The sequence below is a fragment of the Penaeus vannamei genome, chromosome 13 (genome assembly GCF_042767895.1).
Source record: "Penaeus vannamei isolate JL-2024 chromosome 13, ASM4276789v1, whole genome shotgun sequence".
In the NCBI taxonomy this organism is placed as follows: domain Eukaryota; kingdom Metazoa; phylum Arthropoda; class Malacostraca; order Decapoda; family Penaeidae; genus Penaeus; species Penaeus vannamei.
The window spans coordinates 29021937-29039436 of NC_091561.1; the positions used below are offsets into that span (position 1 = coordinate 29021937).

Here is a 17500-nt window from a genome sequence, read left to right on the forward strand (position 1 = left end):
AGAGAGAGAATGGGTGGTGGGAGAAAAAGAGAGAGAGTGGGGGGGGGGGAGAAAAAGGGAGAGAGAGAGAGAGAGAGAAGAGAGAGAGAAAGGGGGTGGGCGAGGGAGGGGGGGGGAGAGAGAAAGGAAGAGAGAGAGGGAGAGAGATGCAGAGAGAAAGAGAGGGAGAGAGAATGCAAAGAGAAAGAGAGGGAGTGGGAGAGGGAGAGAGGGAAAGAGGGAAAGAGTCAGAGAGAGAAAGAGAGAGATGCCTTGTATATGAATATCAAACCACTTGCGTGCGTCTCATTCCCTCGTAATTTCCAACAACCGTAAGAGCACAAACCTTCTTCCATTTTCACCCGTGTATCTCACAAACTCGTCAGCCTTCAGAAGAGCGTCCACCAACCTGAAAATGAAGCTTATACTATCATTGTCATATCCCCATGTTTGGTTATTCTAATTGTTGTCTTCATCATTATCAACGTGGGCAACATTGATCCACATGCTAAATATAACCAATTTTATAAATCGGTTTGGGATCCAGTTGATATCATGGATCACCAACAAAATTAAATCATATTATGGCAAAAGATAATGCGACGATGTATGTAACGAAAAAGTTTGACAAAAAATATATCGGCTAAAAATATATATATTTCCATTAATAGGTAACATCCACAAGCAAGTTCCAAGTTCCACTACGACCATAATGTCAAAGGAAGTCGTTGGCTTTATCAATTGCGCGTCAATGCAGGTGTAAACGAGCGATTGGCGGTGACCTACACAGGCTTTCGACCCCAAACCAGTGCCTCTCCTCCGTCGACTGACCTCTGCTCAAAACTCAAGCAAATATCGAAATTTTCGACAAACTTAATTGTTATGACCGATTGGTTAAATAATGGTTAAATAAAGATATTTCCCGCGTGCGAAGATACATATATATATATATATATATATATATATATATATATATATATATATATATATATATATATATATATGGCCAATCCTCTAGCGCTGGTTCATAAACAAGGCGGCCTGAAAGTGATTCCGTGAAAAATAATGCAAATAGATATCAAGAAGTAATGCCAAAGTAGCCGACTGCGAAACGCCCTGCATAAACACTGACCCCCGGACCCTCGAGCCGAATCTGTTAGGAGTGGTTGCCAACGAAGACCGGAAATGGTTCACCAACACCAGAAATAGGGAAAATATATATGGCGAGATTTAGCATTTAGACTATATTCATGCGACCTACCAGTCACAAACTGGAAAGACAAACAAAAAAGTTGTGCTAAATCAATTAAACTTCTCTTCCCTAAAAGACTAAAGAGAGCTTACAACTTCAAATCTCGCTATTGACTATATAACATCCACAAGACATCTACGTCTCTCCAGTCAGTCAAGGAAACACGAGATGTTCAGCTCACATTCGGTCGATGATCTTGACAACGCGATGCTGGTAGGCCTTCTTGTGCAGCAGCATCCTGGCGTGGTTCATCTCGTACAGGTTCTCGGCCTCTGCCTCCTTGAAGACGATCTGCCACTCGTCCTCGACTTTGGCAACCTTAGAGAAGTGAATCAGCCGCTCGTACTCGAAGGTCACCTGAGGGCAAAGGACGGTCGTGACCCGACTTTCCTCTCGGACCTTTCCCTGCGACCTTGTTTCACCCTGGTCCTAGCTCGAGTACGCTCAGACCCCTTCTATCCCTTTGCTCAAGAGTTGGAAAAGTTACATTTGTAATTGTGCTTATTCCAATCTTTCATTTCATTTTCTCAACAATATAAGAAAATTGTTAAGAACAACTCGCTCAGAATAGTTGACACTGAGCACTGCGCCTGGTAGCGAGGCCCTTTGCCGGTCGCCGCCCGCCACCGCCACTCACGTTGAGACCGAGGCCGTGGCAGTCCCTGAGGATGTAGTCCCACTTGTCCACGTCGACGCCCGTCCTCTTGTTGTTCACAATCTGACGGCGAGAGTTAGTGCTAGTTAAGCTGCTGACAACTGCGGTTATTGCAATAAAGTTGGTGCACGCCATCGATTTCTTTCTTCCTAAAGTTGACTGGCTGAGAAAATCATAGCAATGATGATAATATCAACAAACATAAAGCGCGGCCTACCTCAAAAAGGAAAGCTTTTTCTGCTGGTCTCCCGTTCTCCTGTGAAGGCTTTTTTCCAAGGATGAGATCCTTGATAAACTGAACGTCTTCCTCATCTAGCCCTTCTGCTCCAAAATTCTTCATGATATCGTCGAACATCCGACAGGACATCTTTTCATGCTTAAAAAAAAGACATAATTATACAGCTTACTTACAGGGAAGAGGGAACACTATATATATATATATATATATATATATATATATATATATATATATATATATATATATATATATATATATATTTTTTTTTTTTTTTACATATTTATCTTTTATAGGGAATAAATGACTTCTCATAAACTCTGCAACCATCGAAGCTTTTCTTGGATTCCTCCATGAACATGAAACCAACTTTGAAGCTTTTCTTGGATTCCTTCATGAACGTTTCGAAGACGTGACTGAAGGCGCCGTGGCCGAGGTCGTGGCAGAGGCCCGCGATCTGGACGCACAAAACGTCCTTCTCAGTTATCCCGAGATCCGCCTGTCGGCTGCGAAGGGCTTCCACCATCTTCCCCGCCAGATAACATGTCCTGCACAAAATTTACTTTATGATATCAAATGACAGGATCGTCCTATTCAAAGCTCGATTCACCTTAATCTTTTTAGGCTGCTGTGTGTCGCATATCTTTCGCTATATATACTCGAATGACCAATTTTTTTGGCAGATACTGTAAATTTACATGATGATATTCAGTGTCAGTGTTTTCCCGTAAGTTTCTTTGAAATCCGCTTCTGTCTTGTGTAAACAAAATTTAGCCACTCGGTAGCAATATACGTGATAGACTTTTTTGACAGAAAGCAATAATATCATATACAATATTTATGTCGCGCATTTCCCTCTTCAAATTGAATTGAAATTTTAATTTATAAAAGATACATACGATTGTATCAATACGTCCATAGTTTTTGCTCCAACTCTGACTTTGCTTCGCAAGCTATGATTTATTTTCATGCTCTCGTGATACATGATATTCAAGTATTTTTTAATTATTATTGTTTTCATTATCTAAAACATCGTACGTGTAACTGCTGCACTTGACGTGACATGTGGGCTTTCTCATTATTTCAATGGTTCAGTAACTAATGAAACCGGTTCACAAGACGGTGTTCGAACTTACCCTAAGCAGTGTTCGAAACGGTTGTGAGACGCCGCAGGATACACGAAGGAGGCCGTGCCAAGCTGCTTCAGAAACCTGAAATTATCAAGTAATTTTGAGTTATATTTCCTGATTAATAACTAATGATTAATATGTAATCAATTAGAATTACATAGATTTCAAAAGTAAACAGTGAACTCATTTGGCTTCCATACCCTGTAACGTTACCTGAGTCTCTGGAACTGCGGCGTGTCCATGATTCGGACACAGAGGGCAGGAATCTCAATGTGCCCATGAATAGCATCCTTGATTATCTTACTCCCACTCTGAAAGACACATTTGCACTATCACACTTCTTCCTTTTGTATTTGTATTGTACTAATAGGCAACTTAATTTGTGAGTGAGATAAAGTGGTTATACTTATTTATGTTACCAAGTGCTACTCTCACAGTAAAGTTTTACATCTTTATTTGTATTTTTTCTGAATTTGACTTTCATTTGTTGAGCCCCATGCGATTCAGCAATAGCTAATGATACGAAGAGTTAATGTTCGTATAATTGAGTTTTATTTATTGTGGCTTTGGTAGATTAAAGTGCCCATTACTTTTCCATATATGCTGTCGACATGGGTCTTAAATGGGTACTCCTAGATTTTTCTCAGTAGTACTCGGTCTTGAGTAGCAGTCTTCAGATTTTATGGTATTGTTTACAGGGATTTTGGCAATGTTTTGGCGACTGATTATGAAGTTACAGTGTGTTTTATATGGATTTCATTTTGTTGTAATTTATGTCAACGTATCCTTATACCTGTATCAATGTCTCTTGGGTCTCTTTTATCACTATGGAGGCAATTTGGGCAACGGTTGATAGATCACTTGCGAAGATTGGGAACAGGACTGGACCTAATATGGATCCTTGTGGAACACCGAAATATACAATCTGATTTCTTGATATACTTACGAATTTTCACTGATTGGATTCTATTAGTTAAATAAACTCTGAACCAATATGTATCGATGTTGCTATATATTAGTTTATCTTGACACTATCTAAAATCTTGGATAGACTGCAAGCAAGTTTATTTGTTTTTGAAAACTATTATTATAGTGCCATGTTCCCAAAGCGATGGGAAGTCACCAGTGACTATAAATGTATTAATGATAAAGTAAGATAATATGCCATTGCAGCAGACTGTCTGATAACGCGAAAGCAATGTCTTCTGATACCACAGCATTAGTTTCACGCAGGTGTTTTATTGGAAGGATTTGTTTCCTTTTTTTTTGGGGGGGGGGGTTCTCCCAGTATTTTGGTAAGATGTGGAAACTTGTTTATTCATGATCCAGATTTCCAATTTTAGCAAAGAAATTAAAGTATTTCTTGCTAATTCTGAAACCTGAATGAATGTGATTTTTTTTCTTGTCACGTGATTAATGTCTGTGTATTTAACAATTAATTTATTTCAGAAATAATAGGTTTTGGCCTCTTGTATCAATGATTTAACATGTCTCTTCTTTTGTCTATAATCTGTCTGAAAGGCCATCTCAAATGTATAATTTTGAGAGCCTTATGAGTGTTATTTGTATCTGTCATGAAGCAGGACGTCTAACATTTTCGTAACAAAGGGAACGAGGCATTTATGCTGTCATTAATCACCTCCGTGAGGACATTTACTTGATTGTTTACATCATTTGTGTGGAAAATGTCCAAGTTTATTCTTTGGTTATCATTTGTTTGCATAGTGACTTGAGGTCAAAGTTGGCTAGTGTTGTACATTTGCTTAAATTTGTTTTCCCTATTTTCCTAATTTACTTTAAATTTGGCTTGTTTAAATCACCTTATACAGAATCCACGATGAAAAGACTTCTTTTTCAGTAACATTTCTCTAAAACCTTTTTCAAGATTATCAAAAGATTCGGAGCAATAATAAGGATGCATATAGGCTGCGCCTTCAATGAATGGCGGAAGCACATTGCTTTGTACGGTAACCCAGATATCCTCTACATCAGGGTTTCCCAACCAGGGGTGCGAGATAGCATTCCAAGGGGTGTGAGAAAGCATTCCAAGGGGTGTGAGATAGCATTCCAAGGGGTGTGAGATAGCATTCCAAGGGGTGTGAGATAGCATTCCAAGGGGTGTGAGATAGCATTCCAAGGGGTGTGAGATAGCATTCCAAGGGGTGTGAGATAGCATTCCAAGGGGTGTGAGATAGCATTCCAAGGGGTGTGAGATAGCATTCCAAGGGGTGTGAGATAGCATTCCAAGGGGTGTGAGATAGCATTCCAAGGGGTGTGAGATAGCATTCCAAGGGGTGTGAGATAGCATTCCAAGGGGTGTGAGATAGCATTCCAAGGGGTGTGAGATAGCATTCCAAGGGGTGTGAGATAGCATTCCAAGGGGTGTGAGATAGCATTCCAAGGGGTGTGAGATAGCATTCCAAGGGGTGTGAGATAGCATTCCAAGGGGTGTGAGATAGCATTCCAAGGGGTGTGAGAAAGCATTCCAAGGGGTGTGAGATAGCATTCCAAGGGGTGTGAGATAGCATTCCAAGGGGTGTGAGATAGCATTCCAAGGGGTGTGAGATAGCATTCCAAGGGGTGTGAGATAGCATTCCAAGGGGTGTGAGATAGCATTCCAAGGGGTGTGAGATAGCATTCCAAGGGGTGTGAGATAGCATTCCAAGGGGTGTGAGATAGCATTCCAAGGGGTGTGAGATAGCATTCCAAGGGGTGTGAGATAGCATTCCAAGGGGTGTGAGATAGCATTCCAAGGGGTGTGAGATAGCATTCCAAGGGGTGTGAGATAGCATTCCAAGGGGTGTGAGATAGCATTCCAAGGGGTGTGAGATAGCATTCCAAGGGGTGTGAGAAAGCATTCCAAGGGGTGTGAGATAGCATTCCAAGGGGTGTGAGATAGCATTCCAAGGGGTGTGAGATAGCATTCCAAGGGGTGTGAGATAGCATTCCAAGGGGTGTGAGATAGCATTCCAAGGGGTGTGAGATAGCATTCCAAGGGGTGTGAGATAGCATTCCAAGGGGTGTGAGATAGCATTCCAAGGGGTGTGAGATAGCATTCCAAGGGGTGTGAGATAGCATTCCAAGGGGTGTGAGATAGCATTCCAAGGGGTGTGAGATAGCATTCCAAGGGGTGTGAGATAGCATTCCAAGGGGTGTGAGATAGCATTCCAAGGGGTGTGAGATAGCATTCCAAGGGGTGTGAGATAGCATTCCAAGGGGTGTGAGATAGCATTCCAAGGGGTGTGAGATAGCATTCCAAGGGGTGTGAGATAGCATTCCAAGGGGTGTGAGATAGCATTCCAAGGGGTGTGAGATAGCATTCCAAGGGGTGTGAGATAGCATTCCAAGGGGTGTGAGATAGCATTCCAAGGGGTGTGAGATAGCATTCCAAGGGGTGTGAGATAGCATTCCAAGGGGTGTGAGATAACATTCCAAGGGGTGTGAGATAGCATTCCAAGGGGTGTGAGATAGCATTCCAAGGGGTGTGAGATAGCATTCCAAGGGGTGTGAGATAGCATTCCAAGGGGTGTGAGATAGCATTCCAAGGGGTGTGAGATAGCATTCCAAGGGGTGTGAGATAGCATTCCAAGGGGTGTGAGATAGCATTCCAAGGGGTGTGAGATAGCATTCCAAGGGGTGTGAGATAGCATTCCAAGGGGTGTGAGATAGCATTCCAAGGGGTGTGAGATAGCATTCCAAGGGGTGTGAGATAGCATTCCAAGGGGTGTGAGATAGCATTCCAAGGGGTGTGAGATAGCATTCCAAGGGGTGTGAGATAGCATTCCAAGGGGTGTGAGATAGCATTCCAAGGGGTGTGAGATAGCATTCCAAGGGGTGTGAGATAGCATTCCAAGGGGTGTGAGATAGCATTCCAAGGGGTGTGAGATAGCATTCCAAGGGGTGTGAGATAGCATTCCAAGGGGTGTGAGATAGCATTCCAAGGGGTGTGAGATAGCATTCCAAGGGGTGTGAGATAGCATTCCAAGGGGTGTGAGATAACATTCCAAGGGGTGTGAGATAGCATTCCAAGGGGTGTGAGATAGCATTCCAAGGGGTGTGAGATAGCATTCCAAGGGGTGTGAGATAGCATTCCAAGGGGTGTGAGATAGCATTCCAAGGGGTGTGAGATAGCATTCCAAGGGGTGTGAGATAGCATTCCAAGGGGTGTGAGATAGCATTCCAAGGGGTGTGAGATAGCATTCCAAGGGGTGTGAGATAGCATTCCAAGGGGTGTGAGATAGCATTCCAAGGGGTGTGAGATAGCATTCCAAGGGGTGTGAGATAGCATTCCAAGGGGTGTGAGATAGCATTCCAAGGGGTGTGAGATAGCATTCCAAGGGGTGTGAGATAGCATTCCAAGGGGTGTGAGATAGCATTCCAAGGGGTGTGAGATAGCATTCCAAGGGGTGTGAGATAGCATTCCAAGGGGTGTGAGATAGCATTCCAAGGGGTGTGAGATAGCATTCCAAGCGGTGTGAGATAGCATTCCAAGGGGTGTGAGATAGCATTCCAAGGGGTGTGAGATAGCATTCCAAGGGGTGTGAGATAGCATTCCAAGGGGTGTGAGATAGCATTCCAAGGGGTGTGAGATAGCATTCCAAGGGGTGTGAGATAGCATTCCAAGGGGTGTGAGATAGCATTCCAAGGGGTGTGAGATAGCATTCCAAGGGGTGTGAGATAGCATTCCAAGGGGTGTGAGATAGCATTCCAAGGGGTGTGAGATAGCATTCCAAGGGGTGTGAGATAGCATTCCAAGGGGTGTGAGATAGCATTCCAAGGGGTGTGAGATAGCATTCCAAGGGGTGTGAGATAGCATTCCAAGGGGTGTGAGATAGCATTCCAAGGGGTGTGAGATAGCATTCCAAGGGGTGTGAGATAGCATTCCAAGGGGTGTGAGATAGCATTCCAAGGGGTGTGAGATAGCATTCCAAGGGGTGTGAGATAGCATTCCAAGGGGTGTGAGATAGCATTCCAAGGGGTGTGAGATAGCATTCCAAGGGGTGTGAGATAGCATTCCAAGGGGTGTGAGATAGCATTCCAAGGGGTGTGAGATAGCATTCCAAGGGGTGTGAGATAGCATTCCAAGGGGTGTGAGATAGCATTCCAAGGGGTGTGAGATAGCATTCCAAGGGGTGTGAGATAGCATTCCAAGGGGTGTGAGATAGCATTCCAAGGGGTGTGAGATAGCATTCCAAGGGGTGTGAGATAGCATTCCAAGGGGTGTGAGATAGCATTCCAAGGGGTGTGAGATAGCATTCCAAGGGGTGTGAGATAGCATTCCAAGGGGTGTGAGATAGCATTCCAAGGGGTGTGAGATAGCATTCCAAGGGGTGTGAGATAGCATTCCAAGGGGTGTGAGATAGCATTCCAAGGGGTGTGAGATAGCATTCCAAGGGGTGTGAGATAGCATTCCAAGGGGTGTGAGATAGCATTCCAAGGGGTGTGAGATAGCATTCCAAGGGGTGTGAGATAGCATTCCAAGGGGTGTGAGATAGCATTCCAAGGGGTGTGAGATAGCATTCCAAGGGGTGTGAGATAGCATTCCAAGGGGTGTGAGATAGCATTCCAAGGGGTGTGAGATAGCATTCCAAGGGGTGTGAGATAGCATTCCAAGGGGTGTGAGATAGCATTCCAAGGGGTGTGAGATAGCATTCCAAGGGGTGTGAGATAGCATTCCAAGGGGTGCGAGATAGCATTCCAAGGGGTGTGAGATAGCATTCCAAGGGGTGTGAGATAGCATTCCAAGGGGTGTGAGATAGCATTCCAAGGGGTGTGAGATAGCATTCCAAGGGGTGTGAGATAGCATTCCAAGGGGTGTGAGATAGCATTCCAAGGGGTGTGAGATAGCATTCCAAGGGGTGTGAGATAGCATTCCAAGGGGTGTGAGATAGCATTCCAAGGGGTGTGAGATAGCATTCCAAGGGGTGTGAGATAGCATTCCAAGGGGTGTGAGATAGCATTCCAAGGGGTGTGAGATAGCATTCCAAGGGGTGTGAGATAGCATTCCAAGGGGTGTGAGATAGCATTCCAAGGGGTGTGAGATAGCATTCCAAGGGGTGTGAGATAGCATTCCAAGGGGTGTGAGATAGCATTCCAAGGGGTGTGAGATAGCATTCCAAGGGGTGTGAGATAGCATTCCAAGGGCTGTGAGATAGCATTCCAAGCGGTGTGAGATAGCATTCCAAGGGGTGTGAGATAGCATTCCAAGGGGTGTGAGATAGCATTCCAAGGGGTGTGAGATAGCATTCCAAGGGGTGTGAGATAGCATTCCAAGGGGTGTGAGATAGCATTCCAAGGGGTGTGAGATAGCATTCCAAGGGGTGTGAGATAGCATTCCAAGGGGTGTGAGATAGCATTCCAAGGGGTGTGAGATAGCATTCCAAGGGGTGTGAGATAGCATTCCAAGGGGTGTGAGATAGCATTACAAGGGGTGTGAGATAGCATTCCAAGGGGTGTGAGATAGCATTCCAAGGGGTGTGAGATAGCATTCCAAGGGGTGTGAGATAGCATTCCAAGGGGTGTGAGATAGCATTCCAAGGGGTGTGAGATAGCATTCCAAGGGGTGTGAGATAGCATTCCAAGGGGTGTGAGATAGCATTCCAAGGGGTGTGAGATAGCATTCCAAGGGGTGTGAGATAGCATTCCAAGGGGTGTGAGATAGCATTCCAAGGGGTGTGAGATAGCATTCCAAGGGGTGTGAGATAGCATTCCAAGGGGTGTGAGATAGCATTCCAAGGGGTGTGAGATAGCATTCCAAGGGGTGTGAGATAGCATTCCAAGGGGTGTGAGATAGCATTCCAAGGGGTGTGAGATAGCATTCCAAGGGGTGTGAGATAGCATTCCAAGGGGTGTGAGATAGCATTCCAAGGGGTGTGAGATAGCATTCCAAGGGGTGTGAGATAGCATTCCAAGGGGTGTGAGATAGCATTCCAAGGGGTGTGAGATAGCATTCCAAGGGGTGTGAGATAGCATTCCAAGGGGTGTGAGATAGCATTCCAAGGGGTGTGAGATAGCATTCCAAGGGGTGTGAGATAGCATTCCAAGGGGTGTGAGATAGCATTCCAAGGGGTGTGAGATAGCATTCCAAGGGGTGTGAGATAGCATTCCAAGGGGTGTGAGATAGCATTCCAAGGGGTGTGAGATAGCATTCCAAGGGGTGTGAGATAGCATTCCAAGGGGTGTGAGATAGCATTCCAAGGGGTGTGAGATAGCATTCCAAGGGGTGTGAGATAGCATTCCAAGGGGTGTGAGATAGCATTCCAAGGGGTGTGAGATAGCATTCCAAGGGGTGTGAGATAGCATTCCAAGGGGTGTGAGATAGCATTCCAAGGGGTGTGAGATAGCATTCCAAGGGGTGTGAGATAGCATTCCAAGGGGTGTGAGATAGCATTCCAAGGGGTGTGAGATAGCATTCCAAGGGGTGTGAGATAGCATTCCAAGGGGTGTGAGATAGCATTCCAAGGGGTGTGAGATAGCATTCCAAGGGGTGTGAGATAGCATTCCAAGGGGTGTGAGATAGCATTCCAAGGGGTGTGAGATAGCATTCCAAGGGGTGTGAGATAGCATTCCAAGGGGTGTGAGATAGCATTCCAAGGGGTGTGAGATAGCATTCCAAGGGGTGTGAGATAACATTCCAAGGGGTGTGAGATAGCATTCCAAGGGGTGTGAGATAGCATTCCAAGGGGTGTGAGATAGCATTCCAAGGGGTGTGAGATAGCATTCCAAGGGGTGTGAGATAGCATTCCAAGGGGTGTGAGATAGCATTCCAAGGGGTGTGAGATAGCATTCCAAGGGGTGTGAGATAGCATTCCAAGGGGTGTGAGATAGCATTCCAAGGGGTGTGAGATAGCATTCCAAGGGGTGTGAGATAGCATTCCAAGGGGTGTGAGATAGCATTCCAAGGGGTGTGAGATAGCATTCCAAGGGGTGTGAGATAGCATTCCAAGGGGTGTGAGATAGCATTCCACGGGGTGTGAGATAGCATTCCAAGGGGTGTGAGATAGCATTCCAAGGGGTGTGAGATAGCATTCCAAGGGGTGTGAGATAGCATTCCAAGGGGTGTGAGATAGCATTCCAAGGGGTGTGAGATAGCATTCCAAGGGGTGTGAGATAGCATTCCAAGGGGTGTGAGATAGCATTCCAAGGGGTGTGAGATAGCATTCCAAGGGGTGTGAGATAGCATTCCAAGCGGTGTGAGATAGCATTCCAAGGGGTGTGAGCTAGCATTCCAAGGGGTGTGAGATAGCATTCCAAGGGGTGTGAGATAGCATTCCAAGGGGTGTGAGATAGCATTGCAAGGGGTGTGAGATAGCATTCCAAGGGGTGTGAGATAGCATTCCAAGGGGTGTGAGATAGCATTCCAAGGGGTGTGAGATAGCATTCCAAGGGGTGTGAGATAGCATTCCAAGGGGTGTGAGATAGCATTCCAAGGGGTGTGAGATAGCATTCCAAGGGGTGTGAGATAGCATTCCAAGGGGTGTGAGATAGCATTCCAAGGGGTGTGAGATAGCATTCCAAGGGGTGTGAGATAGCATTCCAAGGGGTGTGAGATAGCATTCCAAGGGGTGTGAGATAGCATTCCAAGGGGTGTGAGATAGCATTCCAAGGGGTGTGAGATAACATTCCAAGGGGTGTGAGATAGCATTCCAAGGGGTGTGAGATAACATTCCAAGGGGTGTGAGATAGCATTCCAAGGGGTGTGAGATAACATTCCAAGGGGTGTGAGATAGCATTCCAAGGGGTGTGAGATAGCATTCCAAGGGGTGTGAGATAGCATTCCAAGGGGTGTGAGATAGCATTCCAAGGGGTGTGAGATAGCATTCCAAGGGGTGTGAGATAGCATTCCAAGGGGTGTGAGATAGCATTCCAAGGGGTGTGAGATAGCATTCCAAGGGGTGTGAGATAGCATTCCAAGGGGTGTGAGATAGCATTCCAAGGGGTGTGAGATAGCATTCCAAGGGGTGTGAGATAGCATTCCAAGGGGTGTGAGATAGCATTCCAAGGGGTGTGAGATAGCATTCCAAGGGGTGTGAGATAGCATTCCAAGGGGTGTGAGATAGCATTCCAAGGGGTGTGAGATAGCATTCCAAGGGGTGTGAGATAGCATTCCAAGGGGTGTGAGATAGCATTCCAAGGGGTGTGAGATAGCATTCCAAGGGGTGTGAGATAGCATTCCAAGGGGTGTGAGATAGCATTCCAAGGGGTGTGAGATAACATTCCAAGGGGTGTGAGATAGCATTCCAAGGGGTGTGAGATAGCATTCCAAGGGGTGTGAGATAGCATTCCAAGGGGTGTGAGATAGCATTCCAAGGGGTGTGAGATAGCATTCCAAGGGGTGTGAGATAGCATTCCAAGGGGTGTGAGATAGCATTCCAAGGGGTGTGAGATAGCATTCCAAGGGGTGTGAGATAGCATTCCAAGGGGTGTGAGATAGCATTCCAAGGGGTGTGAGATAGCATTCCAAGGGGTGTGAGATAGCATTCCAAGGGGTGTGAGATAGCATTCCAAGGGGTGTGAGATAGCATTCCAAGGGGTGTGAGATAGCATTCCAAGGGGTGTGAGATAGCATTCCAAGGGGTGTGAGATAGCATTCCAAGGGGTGTGAGATAGCATTCCAAGGGGTGTGAGATAGCATTCCAAGGGGTGTGAGATAGCATTCCAAGGGGTGTGAGATAGCATTCCAAGGGGTGTGAGATAGCATTCCAAGGGGTGTGAGATAGCATTCCAAGGGGTGTGAGATAGCATTCCAAGGGGTGTGAGATAGCATTCCAAGGGGTGTGAGATAGCATTCCAAGGGGTGTGAGATAGCATTCCAAGGGGTGTGAGATAGCATTCCAAGGGGTGTGAGATAGCATTCCAAGGGGTGTGAGATAGCATTCCAAGGGGTGTGAGATAGCATTCCAAGGGGTGTGAGATAGCATTCCAAGGGGTGTGAGATAGCATTCCAAGGGGTGTGAGATAGCATTCCAAGGGGTGTGAGATAGCATTCCAAGGGGTGTGAGATAGCATTCCAAGGGGTGTGAGATAGCATTCCAAGGGGTGTGAGATAGCATTCCAAGGGGTGTGAGATAGCATTCCAAGGGGTGTGAGATAGCATTCCAAGGGGTGTGAGATAGCATTCCAAGGGGTGTGAGATAGCATTCCAAGGGGTGTGAGATAGCATTCCAAGGGGTGTGAGATAGCATTCCAAGGGGTGTGAGATAGCATTCCAAGGGGTGTGAGATAGCATTCCAAGGGGTGTGAGATAGCATTCCAAGGGGTGTGAGATAGCATTCCAAGGGGTGTGAGATAGCATTCCAAGGGGTGTGAGATAGCATTCCAAGGGGTGTGAGATAGCATTCCAAGGGGTGTGAGATAGCATTCCAAGGGGTGTGAGATAGCATTCCAAGGGGTGTGAGATAGCATTCCAAGGGGTGTGAGATAACATTCCAAGGGGTGTGAGATAGCATTCCAAGGGGTGTGAGATAGCATTCCAAGGGGTGTGAGATAGCATTCCAAGGGGTGTGAGATAGCATTCCAAGGGGTGTGAGATAGCATTCCAAGGGGTGTGAGATAGCATTCCAAGGGGTGTGAGATAGCATTCCAAGGGGTGTGAGATAGCATTCCAAGGGGTGTGAGATAGCATTCCAAGGGGTGTGAGATAGCATTCCAAGGGGTGTGAGATAGCATTCCAAGGGGTGTGAGATAGCATTCCAAGGGGTGTGAGATAGCATTCCAAGGGGTGTGAGATAGCATTCCAAGGGGTGTGAGATAGCATTCCAAGGGGTGTGAGATAGCATTCCAAGGGGTGTGAGATAGCATTCCAAGGGGTGTGAGATAGCATTCCAAGGGGTGTGAGATAGCATTCCAAGGGGTGTGAGATAGCATTCCAAGGGGTGTGAGATAGCATTCCAAGGGGTGTGAGATAGCATTCCAAGGGGTGTGAGATAGCATTCCAAGGGGTGTGAGATAGCATTCCAAGGGGTGTGAGATAGCATTCCAAGGGGTGTGAGATAGCATTCCAAGGGGTGTGAGATAGCATTCCAAGGGGTGTGAGATAGCATTCCAAGGGGTGTGAGATAGCATTCCAAGGGGTGTGAGATAGCATTCCAAGGGGTGTGAGATAGCATTCCAAGGGGTGTGAGATAGCATTCCAAGGGGTGTGAGATAGCATTCCAAGGGGTGTGAGATAGCATTCCAAGGGGTGTGAGATAGCATTCCAAGGGGTGTGAGATAGCATTCCAAGGGGTGTGAGATAGCATTCCAAGGGGTGTGAGATAGCATTCCAAGGGGTGTGAGATAGCATTCCAAGGGGTGTGAGATAACATTCCAAGGGGTGTGAGATAGCATTCCAAGGGGTGTGAGATAGCATTCCAAGGGGTGTGAGATAGCATTCCAAGGGGTGTGAGATAGCATTCCAAGGGGTGTGAGATAGCATTCCAAGGGGTGTGAGATAGCATTCCAAGGGGTGTGAGATAGCATTCCAAGGGGTGTGAGATAGCATTCCAAGGGGTGTGAGATAGCATTCCAAGGGGTGTGAGATAGCATTCCAAGGGGTGTGAGATAGCATTCCAAGGGGTGTGAGATAGCATTCCAAGGGGTGTGAGATAGCATTCCAAGGGGTGTGAGATAGCATTCCAAGGGGTGTGAGATAGCATTCCAAGGGGTGTGAGATAGCATTCCAAGGGGTGTGAGAAAGCATTCCAAGGGGTGTGAGATAGCATTCCAAGGGGTGTGAGATAGCATTCCAAGGGGTGTGAGATAGCATTCCAAGGGGTGTGAGATAGCATTCCAAGGGGTGTGAGATAGCATTCCAAGGGGTGTGAGATAGCATTCCAAGGGGTGTGAGATAGCATTCCAAGGGGTGTGAGATAGCATTCCAAGGGGTGTGAGATAGCATTCCAAGGGGTGTGAGATAGCATTCCAAGGGGTGTGAGATAGCATTCCAAGGGGTGTGAGATAGCATTCCAAGGGGTGTGAGATAGCATTCCAAGGGGTGTGAGATAGCATTCCAAGGGGTGTGAGATAGCATTCCAAGGGGTGTGAGATAGCATTCCAAGGGGTGTGAGATAGCATTCCAAGGGGTGTGAGATAGCATTCCAAGGGGTGTGAGATAGCATTCCAAGGGGTGTGAGATAGCATTCCAAGGGGTGTGAGATAGCATTCCAAGGGGTGTGAGATAGCATTCCAAGGGGTGTGAGAAAGCATTCCAAGGGGTGTGAGATAGCATTCCAAGGGGTGTGAGATAGCATTCCAAGGGGTGTGAGATAGCATTCCAAGGGGTGTGAGATAGCATTCCAAGGGGTGTGAGATAGCATTCCAAGGGGTGTGAGATAGCATTCCAAGGGGTGTGAGATAGCATTCCAAGGGGTGTGAGATAGCATTCCAAGGGGTGTGAGATAGCATTCCAAGGGGTGTGAGATAGCATTCCAAGGGGTGTGAGATAGCATTCCAAGGGGTGTGAGATAGCATTCCAAGGGGTGTGAGATAGCATTCCAAGGGGTGTGAGATAGCATTCCAAGGGGTGTGAGAAAGCATTCCAAGGGGTGTGAGATAGCATTCCAAGGGGTGTGAGATAGCATTCCAAGGGGTGTGAGAAAGCATTCCAAGGGGTGTGAGATAGCATTCCAAGGGGTGTGAGATAGCATTCCAAGGGGTGTGAGATAGCATTCCAAGGGGTGTGAGATAGCATTCCAAGGGGTGTGAGAAAGCATTCCAAGGGGTGTGAGATAGCATTCCAAGGGGTGTGAGATAGCATTCCAAGGGGTGTGAGATAGCATTCCAAGGGGTGTGAGATAGCATTCCAAGGGGTGTGAGATAGCATTCCAAGGGGTGTGAGATAGCATTCCAAGGGGTGTGAGATAGCATTCCAAGGGGTGTGAGATAGCATTCCAAGGGGTGTGAGATAGCATTCCAAGGGGTGTGAGATAGCATTCCAAGGGGTGTGAGATAGCATTCCAAGGGGTGTGAGATAGCATTCCAAGGGGTGTGAGATAGCATTCCAAGGGGTGTGAGATAGCATTCCAAGGGGTGTGAGATAGCATTCCAAGGGGTGTGAGATAGCATTCCAAGGGGTGTGAGATAGCATTCCAAGGGGTGTGAGATAGCATTCCAAGGGGTGTGAGAAAGCATTCCAAGGGGTGTGAGATAGCATTCCAAGGGGTGTGAGATAGCATTCCAAGGGGTGTGAGATAGCATTCCAAGGGGTGTGAGAAAGCATTCCAAGGGGTGTGAGAAAGCATTCCAAGGGGTGTGAGATAGCATTCCAAGGGGTGTGAGATAGCATTCCAAGGGGTGTGAGATAGCATTCCAAGGGGTGTGAGATAGCATTCCAAGGGGTGTGAGATAGCATTCCAAGGGGTGTGAGATAGCATTCCAAGGGGTGTGAGATAGCATTCCAAGGGGTGTGAGATAGCATTCCAAGGGGTGTGAGATAGCATTCCAAGGGGTGTGAGATAGCATTCCAAGGGGTGTGAGATAGCATTCCAAGGGGTGTGAGATAGCATTCCAAGGGGTGTGAGATAGCATTCCAAGGGGTGTGAGATAGCATTCCAAGGGGTGTGAGATAGCATTCCAAGGGGTGTGAGATAGCATTCCAAGGGGTGTGAGATAGCATTCCAAGGGGTGTGAGATAGCATTCCAAGGGGTGTGAGATAGCATTCCAAGGGGTGTGAGAAAGCATTCCAAGGGGTGTGAGATAGCATTCCAAGGGGTGTGAGATAGCATTCCAAGGGGTGTGAGATAGCATTCCAAGGGGTGTGAGATAGCATTCCAAGGGGTGTGAGATAGCATTCCAAGGGGTGTGAGAAAGCATTCCAAGGGGTGTGAGATAGCATTCCAAGGGGTGTGAGATAGCATTCCAAGGGGTGTGAGATAGCATTCCAAGGGGTGTGAGATAGCATTCCAAGGGGTGTGAGATAGCATTCCAAGGGGTGTGAGATAGCATTCCAAGGGGTGTGAGATAGCATTCCAAGGGGTGTGAGAAAGCATTCCAAGGGGTGTGAGATAGCATTCCAAGGGGTGTGAGATAGCATTCCAAGGGGTGTGAGATAGCATTCCAAGGGGTGTGAGATAGCATTCCAAGGGGTGTGAGATAGCATTCCAAGGGGTGTGAGATAGCATTCCAAGGGGTGTGAGATAGCATTCCAAGGGGTGTGAGATAGCATTCCAAGGGGTGTGAGATAGCATTCCAAGGGGTGTGAGATAGCATTCCAAGGGGTGTGAGATAGCATTCCAAGGGGTGTGAGATAGCATTCCAAGGGGTGTGAGAT

The 17500-nt window shown here is 46.7% G+C and overlaps 1 protein-coding gene across 7 annotated transcripts in view; it reads right to left on the reverse strand.

Moving 5' to 3' along the window:
* Positions 1-17500, reverse strand: part of LOC113820869 (deoxynucleoside triphosphate triphosphohydrolase SAMHD1) — a 69266-nt gene that overhangs the window by 46557 nt on the left and 5209 nt on the right. For 5 of the 7 annotated variants that reach the window (XM_070129112.1, XM_070129107.1, XM_070129110.1 and 2 more), the window contains exons 3-9: positions 3465-3562; positions 3258-3332; positions 2492-2669; positions 2104-2262; positions 1869-1949; positions 1413-1588; positions 326-388 (exon numbers count right to left, since the gene is read on the reverse strand). In XM_070129112.1, the coding sequence (XP_069985213.1) occupies positions 326-388; positions 1413-1588; positions 1869-1949; positions 2104-2262; positions 2492-2669; positions 3258-3332; positions 3465-3562 (830 nt within the window). Of the gene's footprint in view, positions 1-325; positions 389-1412; positions 1589-1868; positions 1950-2103; positions 2263-2491; positions 2670-3257; positions 3333-3451; positions 3563-17500 lie in introns of all 7 variants that reach the window. The other 2 variants (XM_070129108.1, XM_070129109.1) reach the window with 2 other exon arrangements.